Raw genomic sequence first — 17,357 nt, forward strand, 5'->3', positions numbered from 1 at the left:
CTCCCTCGTGCTTCGGCAGCCTCCTCCGGCTCCTTGTGTTAATTACGGGCACAGCCTGTTCTCTTTCCTCACCCACCCAGTGCAGGGTCGCGGTAGGGATTGCACACGGCCGCAGGAGCTGCCCAGGACGCAGAGGTTCAAGGAGCACTGCAGGCACCAGGCGCTGTCCGGCGGCGGCAGATTCAGCCGGTGCATGTGGACAGATGGAGAGCCCGGGGCGGGATGCGCCCGGGTCCATCTCCAGCACTGCCAGCACCGGGCGGACAGCGCTACGGGCAAGAACCGCAAGGACCCTCCGCGCTCGCCCCGCCGGTGCTGCAGGTGACCCGCGGTGGCTGCCGGGACAGCACCCACCCTGCCCGGGCTGCGGGCGGTGACCGGGCCAAGCTCACCTGGGCGGGGCGGGGCGCGCCGCTGACTGACGTGCTGGCCCCCCCCCCTTGAGCCCGGGCGGTGTCTGCTGCCAACCAGCAGCCGGCGGCCGAGCCGAGGAGAGCAAGGAACGGAGCGGGGACTTGTCATGGAGCCCCCGAGGGACCAAGGTAGAGCTGGGGGAGCGGGGACTGTTGCAGCGCCTCAGGCGGTCCCACGCGGTGGGTGGTGGTGCCTGGCGCCGCTGTTGCGCGGGGCGACGGCGGCTTCTCTCGCAGCCGTCGGCACGCTCGGCCGGGAACTGCCTTGCCCTGCCCTGGCCGCGGTGGGCCCGGCTCGGCTCACCTCACCCTGCCCCGTGTCCCACTCCGTGCCCCGGGTTGGACGGGGAAGTCCCCTCATGAGGTGCCTCCCGCGGCGGGCGTGAGGGGATCCGCCGGGCCCGGGGCGGCGTGGGAGGGGTCCCATGGCCTGCCGCGGGAAATGCGGAACCGAGCGGCGGAGCGGCTGCCGGCACCCCGAGCGCTCCCCGGGCCGCGGCGGCGAGTGCCGGCCTTCCCACCGGGGCTGTGGGGAGAGCAAACTTTGTGCTTGTCCCCTGAAGTAGAACAAGTCTGTGGTATAGGTGTGCAACTTGTGATTAACTGCCGCGCCTCGCAAGGTTATCCTCTCTTCCTTCTCCCCAGCCCGGCGCTGCTCGGCAGCTCCACGTTGGCGGCTGTCCTCCGCTCCCCAGCGGTAGTAGGGCGGCTCCGCGGCTGCCCAGCGCGGTGGTGCTTCCCTCACCGGCTGCTTGTGGCCTGGGGAGGAGCGCTATGCGGGCTGCCGCGGGTGGAACAGCCTGCCTTAAACTTAATGGTTTATTTAAAACAGAGGAAAAGCCCCTGGGGCTGCTGCTGAAGAGAGTAGTTGGTGCCTTGATGAGGGCTGACCTGATTGCGGGCAGAGCAGGGTTTCTTGCTAAAAAAGCTTCTCCCGCAGAGGTGTATTACATACATCCTACTGGTCCATGTGACGGTTTGAGTCTTTTATATGGTGTAGTACTGAACTGAACACGAGCTGCTTTCCACCGGCCGAAGTAAGGCAGGCCGGGGTCAATTAGCTGCTTTGTTTGAGTAAGCTGGTAGGGCTGATGGGCCTTTGTGCCCTCGGGCTAGCTCTGAGCATTTGCCCGCTCAGCGTGCCCGGGACGGTGGGAAGAGTTCACTTGTGGCAGCACCCATATTGAATGCACATGAGGCACTGGGACTCTTGTCAGGTGAGCTGGTTCAGGCGCCATCCTTCATCTGTCCATGCTCTTTTTTAAGTGTTTTGAGGTTGCTGTAGTACATTTGTGCTATTAGCAATGACTTCTGGTTTAACTTGCCTTTCTCTCTATATATAGATTATCTTTGTAAGAGCAGAAAATAATCTGGTGGAGGGGTTTAGACCTCTTCAGGGAGGTTCCTTCAGCCATTCTGAAATCGTGTGTTTATCTTCAATTTATATACATTAAAACAAATAACCCAAACAAACCCAACCCCTCCCCTAAACAACAACAAAAAAGAACACCCTTTCCCCCCCCCCCAACCGTATTCTTGGGGACAGACAAGTGGAACCATTCAGCTAGAAAACAGTACAACTGTCGGTTATATCAAGATTTTAATTGTAACTGCAGTTGTGTTAACACAGATTTCAGTATTTGTCCTGGAGTTCTTTCCCTTTGTTTGAGCCTATTAAAAGGCAAGCACCCTTATTGCAACTGTAGGGTTTTGTACAATGTATAATGGAAGAGTAGAAGACTGCTATCATTTTAAAAGCTTTAGTGCCAATGCTGATGCTTTCTAGAGGCTTGTTTTGCTGGTAAATTCATTTTTGTATGAATACTGCTTTGGATGAAGAAGGTTCATCCAAACTGCACCTCAGAACCACACCTCAGGTGCAGAGGTAGATCAGAACAGTGCATCCGGTGTGACGTGACTGCTGTGGATCAAACATGGTGTAACACCTTCTCTGCCCTCTTTTTGGAGGTGATTATGCTATTTTCTCTTTTGGCTGAGGTAAGACCTGCAGGTACAGCAGGAAAATGCAGACTGGCCAATACACTTGTGCTTGTTCAATCAATGGCTTCTAATACCCTGCTAGTTAGCCTTCAAAGACCCATTTTCTTGGGAAACTGGAGTGCTGGTGTTTGAAATTGTGCTTGATGATATGGTATTACATACCAGAGCCACGTACTTGCCCAAAATCCAGGCTGCCAGGTCCTGTCTCTGGGCCTGTCTTGAACATCCTGTATTGCCTCCTCTAACCAGAAATTAATTTGTTTAAAAGTGTGAGTCAGAGGTTGCACTTTTTGTTGTTACTATGATGGCTTTCTGGGCTAGCAAAGTTAGGAGGTGGGAAGAAAATATGCATTGTAGTTAAGACTGCAGCCAAACTAGTACAAGGCTGATAATCCAGGTGTATAACATGTTTGAGTCTTCCCTCTCTCTTGAGCAGCCAGATATGGCAACAATCCTTAAACAGTTGTTATTAGCCTGCCATCAGCAGCATGGGAACCAGTGAGCAACTGTTCACTTGAAATGTCATTGTTTCCAGTGAGGGATGTTTGGCCTGGCTCTGTGCCTCCACGTGGTGCCTGGTGCACTCCAACTGCTCTGGGAAACTTGGGCAGCACATTCTTGGGGTCTCTTGCTTTGTGATTACAAGCACCAAAGCAGTAGGGTTGGCTCAAGCCAAATGCATATAATAAATATTTTCCTGAGATGACGAGTGTGTCCCTCTCCCCCCACCCTAAAAAAGAACCAAACAAATCCTGTACCTTGTTTTGCTTGCAAAAGGAGTCTCTGTGTGTCTTGCCACTGTTAGTGCTGGTGCAGTTCACCATTGGGAAAACAAGGATGAAGCCACCTCAACAGTAGAAACAATGTGCTGGTGTCCTGTGGATGAGGAGACTGCTGCTAAGCAGTCTAATAGACATGTGCAGCACAGCGCAAACAGTTCCCTGGGTAAATACAGCATCCCTGATGTTGTGTTTAGGAAGTTCCTCTTACTATTCAGCAGCTCTTTGCTTACGTAACCTGGTGTCTTTCAAAGTCTTTTGGCTTTGTGAAACTTGGGTGTCCCAAATCACTGAACATGATTCCTTGAGACAGTAGATAAGCCTTTCTTTTCCTAGAGCATTTTCCTTGACTTGCATTTCTTGGACTGACAAAATGGACCTTAGTGTTCCTTTTGTTCGGAAAGGTCTTGTTGCCGGCTGTAGGACAAGATTTCTCCCATTGTCCTAATGGGTGAAGCTCCACCTTTCTCTGCTGCTTTATTTGCTTTTTTTATCACTGTGTACTTGCAGTACTGTAGGTGAGAAACTTTTTATTTCCTTAACATGCAATTGTGAAATCAAGCACTAAGTAAACACGAGTGGACAGCTGTTGGAACTGCAAAGGAAGAATGGTTTCACTGAGCTGACTGTCTGCAGCAGCAACTTGAAGATGAAAGAGGAAAAAAATAGCAAACCAGTTCTATCAGTAGGTCCCTTGAACAATAGCAAGTCTGCCCCTCTCTTGGATGAAAAACTTGGAGAGAGGGTGTAGGAATCCTGTTGTTGTGACTCAGACTGAGGGTCCTGGCTTGACAAAGTGATGTTACATGTGTTATTTAGTGCTATTGCTGTCCTCCCTGTCAGCTGGTGCAGGAATGAGGTGCTGACATGCAGGGGATGGGTGCACTGTGTTGGGGGGATGCTGAAGCAGCTGATGCACAAGCAGCTGCCCATGCATCAGCGTGGGGTGGGAGGCTGGAGCAGTGTCAGCTGTTCCTGCCGTCTCCAGCACTTAGGCATTGAGGGGTAATTTGAACTCCTTGTTCATGCTTGCACCCGCCTCAGGAGGAGGTGGAAGAGGGAGCCTGCATTGCTCTTCAGCAGTGGAAAGAATCTGCTGCTTGTGGATATTTTGTCTGTTTCCTATAGACCAGCACTGTTGCCTGCAGTCATGACTTCAAGTGCTTCATCCAGCCAAACTAAAGCCTGCTCTAAGACCTTTTGTGGTAGGTAGAGCTTGGCTAAGGGTCTGCTTCCTTTGATCTTCCATCGAGGTCAAGCTGTAACTGCTGGGGGCTTTTAAAATCCCAGTGACATGAAATTGAAGCAAGTCCTGTTTGTTCCAATTTCCTACACTTTGAAGCTGTGTGAAACAGCCCATGGGCTTCCACTTTTCCCGCTGCAAATGCCCACCTATTGGGAGACCTTGGATGCTATGTCTGGACTTGCTGGCTCAAAACAAAGCCTTATGTCTTGGCTCCAGTTTACTGCACTGGCGCAGGCTGGGCAGGCGACTTGCTCTGCCTGATTTGGGTGCTCTGTGGGGAAAGTGGGAACAGCTGATTTCTATGGCTGAAGTTGGCTGCCATATGTTAACACCTTTCCTAAAGCTGGTCTGGGCACAAGTGCTATTGAGCTGCTTTCAGCTGCGTGTGGAAACTTCTGAGCATGGCCCATTCCACCTGCAGGGGCTTGCAGTAACCATATCCTGCCCTAGTCTGCCTTGGAAATTCTATTAATATTAATTTTCTTGCTCCTGTCTTGTCTTGTATGTGCATCTTTTTTTCCTTATCTTCTACAGCTGCTAAATGCAGTAACTCTTAACTAACAGCTTCTGCTTCATGAGCCAGATCTCAGCATAGTCCTGGGGGAAGCTGGGTGTCAAGGGAAGTGGGCTTCTGATGCTTTCTGCCATGCACTGGGTGAGTGCACCCTGAAACCTTTGGCTGTCCCAAGTGTTGTAAAGGCTGGGGTGCTGGGTAGGCTTTTCCTCTTCCTTCACAACCATTTGCTCCTTTAACAGGAACATGGCCAGACAGTCTTCATGGGGAGGGACCCATCAGCCAATACAGAGAAGCCTTGTGTGAAGTTAAGGGTCGAGATTCACCACCTGAAATCAGTGAGTTGTTTGTGGACTGTGGATTGTGGATTGCTGAGGGTGCTGGACATTGCTGCAGGTGAAGGATATTGGTTGTCTCTTTCAAAAAATTATGTTTCCATGGCAGCAGATGCAGTGCAGGGAGTCATCTTGAAAGCCAGTGTTTTCTTGACCAGCTTTTAAAACATAAGTAAAACCCCAAACAACTCCATTCTTAGTTTAATAGGAAAGAACAACAGTGTTGGTTGTTTCAACCTGTGCAGCAGACATCCGATGGATATGGGGTTTTTCATGATTTTAGGAGAAGCTCACATCCAGGTAGAATCATGATGTTGATGGCCCTGCTGTTGCCTCTTTGTGATATGGGTGCTTCTGATTTGAGATTTGGTGTATGGAGCAAAGGAGGTGTTTGCCATTGTGCTTTTAATATCCTGCAGTGAGTAAGCAGAAAAACGTCAAACAAAGGGTGACTGAAAGGGAAAACAAGCATTAAGTGAGATTAAGCACTAAATTGAAATGCTCTTGTTCAGCCAGAACTGTCACTGTCAGCTTCAATTTAAGACTCTGGAGGGATGGCTTTCTTTCCTGTGAAAGGTAGCAAGCATCTTCAGAATCCCTCATATTTTGGGGTATATTAGAGAGACTGGGAGCCTCGAGACAAACCCCTCATCCTGGAGGACAGGCTTTCAACCACAAGCCTTCGTTTTTGGAAAAAGGCAGCAGTAGCAGACCAGTTGTCCATAACTTTCTAATCTGGATCTCCTGAAGGTTCAGTGTCACTCCTGTTCTTTCCTTCTGCTACTCTTCCTCCTTCCTTTCTGCCCCTGGTTAAGGGAGCTGAAAGAATATGTAGATGTGTGTTGGCTTTGGTGGTTTGGCAGAGTGGTATCGTGAACCGACGATAAAGTGGTTGCCCCATTATGAAAACCCCTCTGGCAGAGGAGTAGATAGCTCTAAGGGTTTTAGTTCTATTGCAGCTACAAGTAGTGGCAGTCACCTGTCTGAGTCTGCAGCCACTTGCCCAGGGAGGTTTGGGGACACAGCAGGGAGTTCACTGGCTGCCAGCAAATGCTGGTGTGTGGAAAAACACTGTTACTTGCTCCTAACAGAAAGGGTGAATTGATGCTATTTAGCGAGAAACCAGCGCTGCTGTTGTGGTCTGAATGCTGTCACTGACAGAAGCACCTTTCCTGTTTCACAAGTTGACTTCTCCATTGCAGAGTGTGAGAGCAGAGCAGTAAGTGTCTTCGGACACTCACTGTCAGTGGTCCAGCAAATGTACACACTGCCTTGGTTGAGCCTGGGATGGGTGCTCAGCAGTTCCTGCAGAATTGAGGTCTGTAGGAATATGCTGTGCTACACACATTCAGAGTGACAGGTTTTGAACTGCCCTCTCCTGCTTGTAGCCTAACAGCAGCACAATAAATGTGTCCTGTGCTTAAAAACTTCATAGGCAGACAGGAAGCATGCTTTGTGTGTGTGTATCTATTTATATATCTAAAAGCAAAACATTATAGTTCAGTTGAAATTTTAATGATCTAATTCAAGAATGAGTATTAGATTAGATCTTATTACAGAAAAAGACTATGCAGATGAAGTCTTGGTGCATACAACATTACCTTTATTATTACTTACTTTCTACACCTCTTCCTGGTATTATTTTCATCTTTCCACTGGTTTTTGAGACTGGTAGTATCCGAGACTGGGTGGTGGCAAGGATATTATAGCACATTGTAAGCATTGTGACTCCTTTGCTGAAGCAATAGGATATTGATGGCTGCTCCTTCCTCACTGTAGTATCCACTGGGGTCCTTCTGTCATGTTTGTTTTTTACATGCTTGCTCTTTCTTTCATTGCTCTGCAAGCTCTGTGTTACGTCCAAATCTATTCTATAAAGAATGTATGTTAGATATTATTTCTTTGCTCTGTTTGTTACCTTTAAAATAGTTTTGTCCAGCTGCAGATTTCTTTTGGTGATTGATGACTTTCCTACAGCCATGGGGTCTCCAATGTCAACCCTGTGCCCCACTGCTTACCTATTGCATGTCTCTACTGTCACATGCCATCTCTACTTTCTGAGGTACACCAAATAAAGCTGCAGGCTAATCAGGAAGAGTTTAGACAGAGCAAGCCTGACAAGCCTCTAGTCCTGAGGCCTTGCAGACTTCTTTTAAAGCTTATGGCCTGTTTCTAGCAGTGGCAATATTGTGTTGTGGGGTAACAGAGAGGCTGGTGGGCAGCTGCAGCTTCCTGGGGGTGGTGGGAGAAGCCAGCAGAGGCAGAAAAGCAGAGTTTTTTTCTTGTTTTGCTTTCTTCTCTGTAGCAGCTAGAGGAGAGTGGAGTTTCATCAGAGCCCCCTGAGCAGGACTGAAAGATGTGCCAAGGGAGGTGACCTGCGTTGGAGTTGCTGTTTTCAATAAGGTGCTTTGCCAGGATCAGAGCCCATGCTTGACAGTGATCTTAGGTTATGAGGAAAAACATCAAAAACTTTGAAAAAGAAGTTTTGTAAGTAATGCTTCTCAGCTGCTCTTTAGCATGGCAAACAGTATGCTTCAGTTGTCAGCACTGGGGATGTTGCTCATGTCTGTTTTGCTTTTTTTTACTTGTTTCTAAAGTAAACTACTAGCAGAAGTCCTGTGATGAGCAAAAAGTAATCCAAGTCATCCCTCTCTCCTCAGCTGTTCTCGGCTTAAGCAATGTCACATTATGGCATTAGAAACTCTTGATTAACTTTATTGGGATGGCAGAATTTAAAAGAAACCCCTCTGATGCTTCTTTTTGAGTCATTGCTGTCTAATGTTCATTGCAGTGCTCTACAGCAGTCCAGACACTGGGAATACTCTGCTGGGAATCTGCAGCACCTGAAAGGGAGGGCTGCCTTTGAAGAAGGCCATTTATCTAAATTTGGATCTTCTGGTTCCCTGCCGTCTCTGCAGTGTAGTTTGAGTCTTGATATGTCCCCTGATTTTTCTCACAAAGGCTCCTGGGACTGGAGCTATACAAGGACTTTCCTGTAAGTATCTTTAAATAAGCTGTCCTGTAAGCAGGAACCAGTACTTCCAACCCAAAAGAAAGGTTGGGGGTATTAAATGGGCACATCTCACTGGCTGAAATGTGTCTTGCTCACTAGTCAATGTATTGCTCTGTAGAAGACACATCCCTTCAGCACAGCTCACAAGTATTTTGCCTACATCTGAGGAGTCTTAAGGAGTAAGACTGAAGGCAGAGCAGAAGTGCCCAAATCAACTGTGGTTTATAACTAAGCGGCTGACTATTCAGTACTCTTTGATTGCTGTTTGCAAAGCTTAGCTTTATGCCTGAACACAGACAGGCTTCAGTGTGTGTGAGTGGATTGCAGGCTGCTGCATACTGTTTTCCATAGCACCACTCAGATCTGTGCTAGGCAGCCCCTGGAGAAGCCTGCTGAGCAGTCAGTGGGCCTTCACGGATGAGGAGCATTAGGGATAGCACCAGCCTAGTGAACCAGCTGGGGAAGGAGCCCGGTTTCAATATTGTCTTTCCTGTTGCCAGATGTCCCTGACTTGGCAGAAGGAAAACAGGCCATTTTACTGCAGTGTGCTTTGCTTGGAGACATGAGCTCCTGAAAGCACCATTTATGCTGCGTTTCATCTCCTTCACAAGCCACTTGCGCTGTTGTGCTCCAAAAATTTTTTGGAGGTGATTTGAGCTTGAGTAAAAGGATGGACCTGCAGTGAGTTTTCCCTCTTTCTCTTCTCCCAGAACCACTCTGATGCCTACCTGGCAGGTATTTGTTTTAGCTTCTTGTCCTCTGGGTTGTGACAGCTCTTTATGTCCCCTGCTTAGAAAGACTTTTTGGGTGCCATACAGCTACAGCGCTCCAGGTAGGTAGTGTATGGGCCCTTGAGCAAGGGATGGGTCTACCCACTGTAATTAGAGCATTACCATGTGGGCTATCACCACCTCTGGAATCAAGTGAAGGGTCAGGGAGCAGAAGTTACTGCAGTGAGGATCCTGAAGACATGACTGTCTGGACATCTGAAGAAGGCTGGGTGATGTGTCTGAAATGGTAAGCTGGGGTTGTGCCTTGCCAAGTGGTTGCCTATTCCTGATGTTACAGAGCAAGACTGAACACAGTGTGGGTCCTGCTCCCTACTTCTCCCAGGTCTCAGGCCATGTTTTGACCCTTGCATGCTATCTTCCCTACCGGTATTTGTTCCATCCTGATGCTCTGCCAGGGCTGCAGGTCAGTCTAAGTAATGGTCCTTTCTGGGTTCAGTGCCATGCTAAAAAGTGTTAGTACTACTCAGTCTAGCAGAACCAGTGTGGATAGTAAGTAGTAGTAAACTTCTTTGGAAAACTAATATGCAGTGGCTAAATGGTAATCATAAATACTCAGTGAACTGTATTCTTCTTTTGAGGAATCTGAGTATTCTGTGTTAGGGGGAGTATTCAGTTTTGGACTGCATTGTATCCAACAGTTAATTTGTTCAGAGAAATGCGTCTACTGCAAGTGCATCCTTTATTACTCAATTTCAGCAACCACCAGTGCTGCTGTTCAGTACAAACTTGTTCAGTTGTGTTTCCTATTGAGAGAAAACCAGAAGATCACCAGGCATGTGACATCTGCCAGAGAGATGCTGCATAGGCTGCAGGACGCTGCTGCTGTGTGCAGGGTCGCACAACTGCCTGCTGGCTGGGCTGGTCAGATAGTACAGAGCACTGCTGTAAAGAAGCATTTCTTGGCTTTGGTGGCATGTGTATGGGGGTACTTGTTCAGTATGTTTCCCCACGAATCATGGTTGTGAAGATTTGGTTTTAACAGTCCAGCAGTCCTGCAGGAAAGGTAATTGGTGCTCTTAGAGCATAGCTGGAATGGTAGGTGAGCCTTTTTCCTAATGCACCTGCCTGGGTGTGTTGATTAAAACACCAGCTTCTGAGATGTAAGTTGTGCACACTGTTAAGTGTGGAATTTGTTCTGGAAAATTGCTGTGGGTCAGGGTAACCCCCGGTATCAGTACAGGCTGGGGGATGAATGGATTGAGAGCAGCCCTACAGAGAATGACTTGGGGTAATGGTGGATGAAAAGCTGGATATGAGCCGGCAGCGTGTGCTTGCAGCTCAGAAAGCCAGCCATATCCTGAGAGTGTGACCAGAAGGGAGGAGGAGGTGATCCTGCCGCTCTACTCTGCTCTGGTGAGACCTCACCTGCAGTCCTGCATCCCGCTCTTGAGCCCTCAGTACAGCAAAGACATGGACCTGCTGGAAACGGTCCAGAGGAGGCCACAGAAATGCTCAGAGGGCTAGAGCACCTCTCCCTTGAGGAAAGGCTGAGAGTTGGGCTTGTTCAGCCTGGAGAAGAGCAGGCTCTTGGGAGATCTTATTGCAGCCTTCCAATACTTAAAGGGGATTTGTAAGAAGGAGGGGGAGAGACTCTTTAGCAGGGCCTCTTGTGACAGGACTGGGAGTGATGGTTTTAAACTGAAGGACGGTAGATTGAGACCAGATACAAGGAAGACAGTTTTTACAATGAGGGTGGTAAGGCACTGGAATAGGTTGGTGAGAGAGGTGGCAGATGCCCTGTCTCTGGAAACATCTCTGCTCATTGCAGGGGGATGGGCTAGATGACCTTTAGAGGTCCCTTGCAACCCAAGCTATTCTATAAGTCACAAATACTGTCTGAATCTATAACTGGGAAACTTGCAAACCCTTAAAGAGTATTTGGGGTGTCCTGGTTTGATACCTTTCTGTGTGGATTGCAGGTGAACATGAGTGCTGTGGTTGACAGGAGCAGGGGTGAGCAGGGAGAATTTGTTCCTGCACATTTCTGAACAGTAGCATGTGAAACAGTTGGAATTAACGCTCTGAAGCTGAACAGTTTTGGTTGGCTTATGTGCCTGTCACTGAGAAGGGTTTTTGGCATGGTGGGGTTTTGGAGATAGTATGAGAAAGAAGGCAACTCAAGTGTCAGTAGCATCTGTAGATCAACCTGTTAAGTGCTTCCAGCAGTATCAAGGGAGTGTTTTTTTTCAGGAAATGTAAAGGGAAGAGCTTTACTGGGATAAATTTACAGTTATTTTTAACTCCATTCTAGCACATTGGTTCATGAAATCTTTAACATGCTTTTGTTTCTTACTTACAATTCAAGAACAAACTTCACCTTAGTGAATGACAGAAACATACTTCTATCCCCAGTGAAAAGTACCTTCCTATACAAAAAGCATCTTTCGAGAAAGTAAAAATACAGAATAGTAAGTCAAAGGAAGACCTCTGTGAATTGTCAGGAGGAGCTGAGAAGACTTTTTAAGCTCTTTGCGAAGTTGAGGACAAAGCAAGTATCAAGTGAAGTAACTAGACTTCTGTAGTCTGCGTTTTCCAAGGCAATGTCACTTGAGAAGGCCTGTTTCCTCTTCATGCAAGGTGGTGGCAGCAGCATGTCTGAGGGCTTCTTAATAACAGTGCCATATAGCTCCCTAGCTGAAGTGTGCACTTGGGGATTGACAGCAGTATGCAAGTCAGTGCTTGGACTTCCCCTTCTTCAATCAAGCTTCTATCTGGCAAAGCAGCATGAAGAGTGGTGATTGCATTATTTATGCCTATTTAAGCTCTGAATTATTTTGAGCAGTTTTTGTGCTGATGGGTGAGCTGTGATGTGTCCAACCTGATGTAACAGTAATTTGCTGGGTATAAACTAGACCAGTCCTTGAGCATAAAGTCTGAAAAGTTTACCAGGCTAATCCATTAAAAAGAACTGATCCATAAAACTCAGACTGGAGTATGATCAGTACTTAGGGTGGCTGCAGATATATGTATTTTTTGGTTGTCTGATGTTTATAGTTGTGAAATGGGATGTGTGCTGGGTTAGCTTGTGCAATAGGAAACATTACTAAACTTAGGCATCACTTAGTAATGCAAGGCTTTATTCTTATGGTTTGCAGTGATGTTCAGTTCCAGGTCAAACACTGTAAGAAGGCAGCTTGTAGAAACAGTGAATACAGTTCTGGGCCAGCTGTTCACTGAAAGCAGTGGACGTGTGCTTTCTTAAAAAAAAAACAACAACAACAAAACCCAAAATAACCAAAACCACATAAACCTAACAAAACCCCTTTCCCTTCTTCCCCCCAACTTTTAGAGCTGAATCTCAGTTTCTTTAGAGATATGATCTTCAAACCGACTGCACTTCCCTCCTCCTGTAGTTTCCATCATGTTGGATGTACTAGAATCAGGCAAACTGTCTGCCTGAGTTTGTGTTCATCTAGCTATGTCTTTCCAAGTTTGTCCACTCTCATACTTCAGTAGAATAAGTGGTTTAACATGCTCTGCTTACTTTGCTGTGCAATAGAATTGAGAAGCCTAGAGATCAGTTTACCCAAGCATGTTGATGTTTAGGAAAACTTACCTTCATGTGGAATGGACTGGGACACAACTACATAATGCTTAAATATGAGAATACTGTTTGGAAATCGTGAGAGAATAATACTTTTATGGTAGGTTGTAAAAAAGCAAATACAGATTGCTTGTAATGTGACCCAGAGGTGAAAAGTGATCTCTCTTGTCCAAAGTCTGATCTGATGGAAGAAGGTATGTTCAGGTTCTTCTAAGACCTGGAAATCAGTAAAAGCTTTATCTCTTTTGGGGGGAATCATCTCTGAACAAACTCTCTTGACCCTTTTCTTTTTTCTATGCTCCTGGAATGATTAGTGTTTTATGACTGTCTGTTGATTTGTGTGACAGCAGTATCTCTCCAGGCTAACAGTTGCATTTAATTTACTGTTCCAGTCTGACTTGAGAGTAGGACCAAGTGTCTCTTAACAGGATTTACTCAGCTCAAGCAGCATTAAAAGTTAGTCAAGGACATATCAATCAGATAAAATCTTGGAGTATTTATTAATATAATGGGAACTTCAGCGGTCGTAATACTTCAAAGGTAGATGCATTATCTGCATTATGTAAGGGAAAAATAAACCCATCAGTGCAGTTGGTTTATTAGTGAATTGCTCTTGTTCATTGTGTGTGTGGTTGCAGGATTCTCCCTCTTATCTCTCAAATGAAATTAAAAGCAGTGCAGAAATATTCAGGCCCTGTATCTTGAGTTGAACCAATTTGCAGCCCTGGCAGAATGTGGTTCAAGGTCCTGTTGCTAGTGGCAGCCATTGCTCCAAATCTGCCTGAAAGCACTGCAGGAATTGGTGCTGCACAGCTGAGTATGCTCTGTATGGGCAAGTAGCAGCCAAACTTCACCTGGAATAGAACACTTCAAGGACTACATGGTTGGGTGGGTGATTGATAAAATGCTGGATTGTGGAGGAATACGAAAGCTATCTTGTTTGGTGCTGCAGAGAAAACAATACAACTTACTCTGTGTTAGTGAACTGCTGAGAGTACTTCATACCAGCAATCTGTTGGTGTGCCATTAGCACTCCAGTGTTGGGTCTTATTTTCCTAAGCTTAGGTGCCCTCACCAAAATTCTGAAGTGGGTGAGAAACATAGATGAATAATGTGGGCTTGTCTTGGGTATGAGCTCATCTGCTTGGGTAAGCTATGTAACTGACTCAAGGTCTGTTGTCAGCTTTTAAGTGCCTCACGGACAGGCTGGTTCTCTGGAGGGTGTGTGGCAGAAAGCATTGCTAGTCTAAAGGTGTGATTTGACCAGTTGGGGAAAGGCGATCAGGAGCATGTTTTTATGACCCAGGAGATTCCTGGGTCACATATGATTGCATGCTTGTTGAACTAGTGCAGTACTTCTGCTGGCTAGGCAGGGTTTTACAGTTTCATGGACATTTCACATGATGTTCTCAGATAAGCCAAAAGCAAAAATGTTAATAGGATTTCTATGCAGCTTGCTACTTGCAGTTGCTTGTATGGAGAAACCATCCTTTGCGTTACACAATTACACTTGTTTGACAGCACCAGTCTAAACCTTAAAGGTCAGTCAAGGCCTGAGAAGGAGAGTATCAACCTGGTGGTTGCTATCACATTGAATTATTAAGCAAAGAGCTTATCTTTTGTTATTGATAACTGAATAAGTAACCAGACTGCAGCAGGGGTGCAGCTTAAGCATACAACCACTAGCTTGTGTGTGGAAATTCAGGCAAAGAAATGTACGTTTTCACAGCTCTGCAGTTTCCAAGAACATGATGTGACTGCAAGGAGCTGTGAGACTTGAGAAATTAGAAATGTTTGTGGGACGTTTCAGGAGGAGGGACCACTTAAAAGTAGCTGTGTCCCAGGACCTTGTGCATAGTTCCCTGTTTGATAAGAGTGTGTATAACAAGGGCAAGATTCAGCTGTAAGTTTTCAAATTAATTTCCACATTTTAATGTGCACTTATCAGAGGGATGTAATTCTCTCCCAAGTTGCAAGAAGTTCAAGGGTTTGAAGATGAAAAGAATAAGTTAGAAGCTTGGGCTCTTGTTCACGTTTGTAGCTTACTTGAAATGTCTCCAGGCTAGCATCAAGTACCTTCAATTGACTTCTGATGTGTTGTTTGGATCTGTTTTAAGCCAGCTGATGCTGTGACCCTAGAGGAGGGCAGGGAAGCTCAATGAGGGGATTAAGCAGGAAAAAACCTAGTAAGGCATCCAAACAATCTGGTAAAAGGTTGATTGCCAAGCTTCCATATAAAGGCTGCCACTGAGCAGTGTGGATATGTGTAACAATGGAATTCAAAGTGGTGCTTCCATTAAGTCCCATCAAATCTGCAGTGAGGTGGCCAGAGGTGAAGCTGAATGAGCACTGCCTGCATTTGTAAAATTGGGTGGGATTTTAGGAGAGCACAGCCAGCTAGCTGTTTCCTCCCCTAGTGCTAGGGATGTTTGGAGTTGAATTATGTCAACAGGAGAAGGCTGTTTTGAGAAAATGGAGCTTTCCATACTTTGATGTCTTCTGATGGTAAAATTAACCATGCTTCTGATAATTCTCTTCTGGTTGGTGCTGTGTGCATCCTTTGTGGGAGCCCACCTGCAGATTGCTGTGCTCTGACTATTTCTGGGCAACTTGTGCAGCATTGCTAAGAATTACTAAGTCCCAAACACAGAATTGACTCTCATAGTGCTTTTGAAGGGGAAGCTAACATCTGTAGTGGGACTGATACATGTTCGGAAGTGCTTGTGCCAGCTTTAAGAGTAAACACTAGGGAGAGTTGCTGGTGGACTACAGGAAGCTGTACTGGAGTGGGTGAAGAATAAATTGAGGAGTCTGAGAAGGGTACTCAAAGACTTCAGTCTAGTTTTCTTGGGCTCTGTTTAATCAATTGATTAAAGGGCAAGAGGAGGAGAGCCTTCTGCTGTAAGGTAGCTTTAGCAGAGTGACACTGATAGCTAATTTGTCTACTTCAAGCTTTTCTTTGTATACAAGAGTGAACTCTTCCTGCTGCAGAAGCATACATTCACTTCCCTCTGCGGAAGTGGGATTGTCAGGGAGAAATGGACGGCTTTCTAAAACATATTTGCCAAGAGCTGCTTCTGGGGGTAAAGGTCTGGAATCATGTATCAGGCCCAAGAAGTTGCTCACTCATTTATCTTGTAAGCAAAATGTCTTTGTATAAAGGGGACTGACTTACAGGACAAACCTTCAGTATTGTTTTCATGGTGGGGCCTGATAATTGTGGAGTGTGAATTTTGGGCTTTTCTGGAGCTGCTTTTCAGAAATGGAAGCTCTGGGATGCAGTGTTGAAAGAGGGAGCTTTGCTTTAAAAGTAGGGCAGACTTTTCTGAAGGAGGCTGGGAGTTGTTCTGCTTGAACTCACTCAAGTAAAGCTTTTAATTAGACTGTAAGGTTCCATACTAAAACTTTGTCTGAAACAATTCTGTTCTGCTACAGACTTTTCTTCCTCAGCTTTTCCAGGTGTCGTCTGGCTGCAGCTCAGGGCTGCTTCTCCAGCTTTTTTTGACAGGTTGAGTCTCTTTCCATGGATCAAAGTCTCTGGAGAATGGCACTTAACTGGGATAAGCAGCACTTAACTGGGATAAGTCAAATAACTACAATACCTTCCTCTAAAATCTACCTGGCAGGATTTTGTCTCTGTTAGTCTCACTTGGAGATGTTCCTCTGTATTTATAGAGTTTGGCCTGACTTCTCCAAAGTCAGTGCAATGCCCTACCTCATCACTGGTTCTGGGGTGCTGGCTACTGTGTCCCCTTGGACTCTTCCCATAGGTTTGAAACAGTTTTCTCCTCTTATTGCTGGAGCTGACAAGCATGACTGCTTTGACCACTGTTTGAGACACAAAACTTTGCCATAAGCCAAGAATTTCAGCCTAGCAAAAGCCTTAGAAATGCTGAACAGATGTCTTGTAGCAGAGTGTCATGGTTTAAAACCAGCCATGCAGCTCATTAACTCACCCCCCCCCCCCTTGCTCCCCCAACTCCCAGAGAGCTGGGGAGGAGAATCCAAAGAATGTAGCCCCCACAGATTGAGATGAGAACAGTTTAATAACCAAGGTATAACATAAATCACTACTGCTACTACTACTACAAATAATAATGATAAAGCCAATAACAAGTGGAGAGAATACAACACCTCACCAGCCACTGACCCATAACTCACCCCAACCTGTCTGACCGAGCACCGGCCGATACCTCCTCCAACCCCCAGAGCTCCAGCCCTTCCGGGTAACTCTCGGTTACATCCTGGGTATGACATGCTATGGTATGGAATACCTCTTTGGCTAGCCTGGGTCAGGTGTCCTGTCTCTCCTTCCTCCTGGCCTCCCCTCCTCCCTGGCAGAGCATGAGGCTCAGAAAGTCCTTGGACAAACCAAACATTTCAGCAGTAACTCAAAACATGCTCGCTATCAAGCAACTGTTCCCAGCCCAGAAGTCAAACCACAGCACTGCACCAGCTACAAGAAGGAGAAAAAATGACTGCCACTGCTGAACCCAGGACACTGAGAATCTGTGGAAATACAGACTTATGTCTAATAGGAATGGGTTAAGAGTCTTACTGTGGTGTCAGCTTGCCTAGTGGCAAAATACACTGGAGCGTGGATCTACTCCCTCACAAGATCTCAGGAAATTAGTCTCAGTTTATAATTGGATTGAAACAAGAGGAGAGAATTGGTGCCTTTGCTAAGACATGCGTCAGCTGTCAGAAGTGCTGTGGGTTGA

At 46.5% G+C, this 17,357-nt stretch overlaps 1 protein-coding gene across 2 annotated transcripts in view; it reads left to right on the forward strand.

The window, feature by feature from the left end:
• The first annotated feature begins 452 nt into the window (after positions 1 to 452).
• Positions 453 to 17,357, forward strand: part of TPD52 (tumor protein D52) — a 41,700-nt gene continuing 24,795 nt past the window's right edge. The window contains exon 1 of one of the 2 annotated variants that reach the window (XM_031050616.2): positions 453 to 542. In XM_031050616.2, the coding sequence (XP_030906476.1) occupies positions 521 to 542 (22 nt within the window). In that variant the 5' untranslated portion in view covers positions 453 to 520. Of the gene's footprint in view, positions 543 to 5,204; positions 5,292 to 17,357 lie in introns of those variants that run through there. The other variant, XM_034062750.1, reaches the window with a different exon arrangement.

This window comes from Melopsittacus undulatus, chromosome 1 (assembly GCF_012275295.1).
Source record: "Melopsittacus undulatus isolate bMelUnd1 chromosome 1, bMelUnd1.mat.Z, whole genome shotgun sequence".
In the NCBI taxonomy this organism is placed as follows: domain Eukaryota; kingdom Metazoa; phylum Chordata; class Aves; order Psittaciformes; family Psittaculidae; genus Melopsittacus; species Melopsittacus undulatus.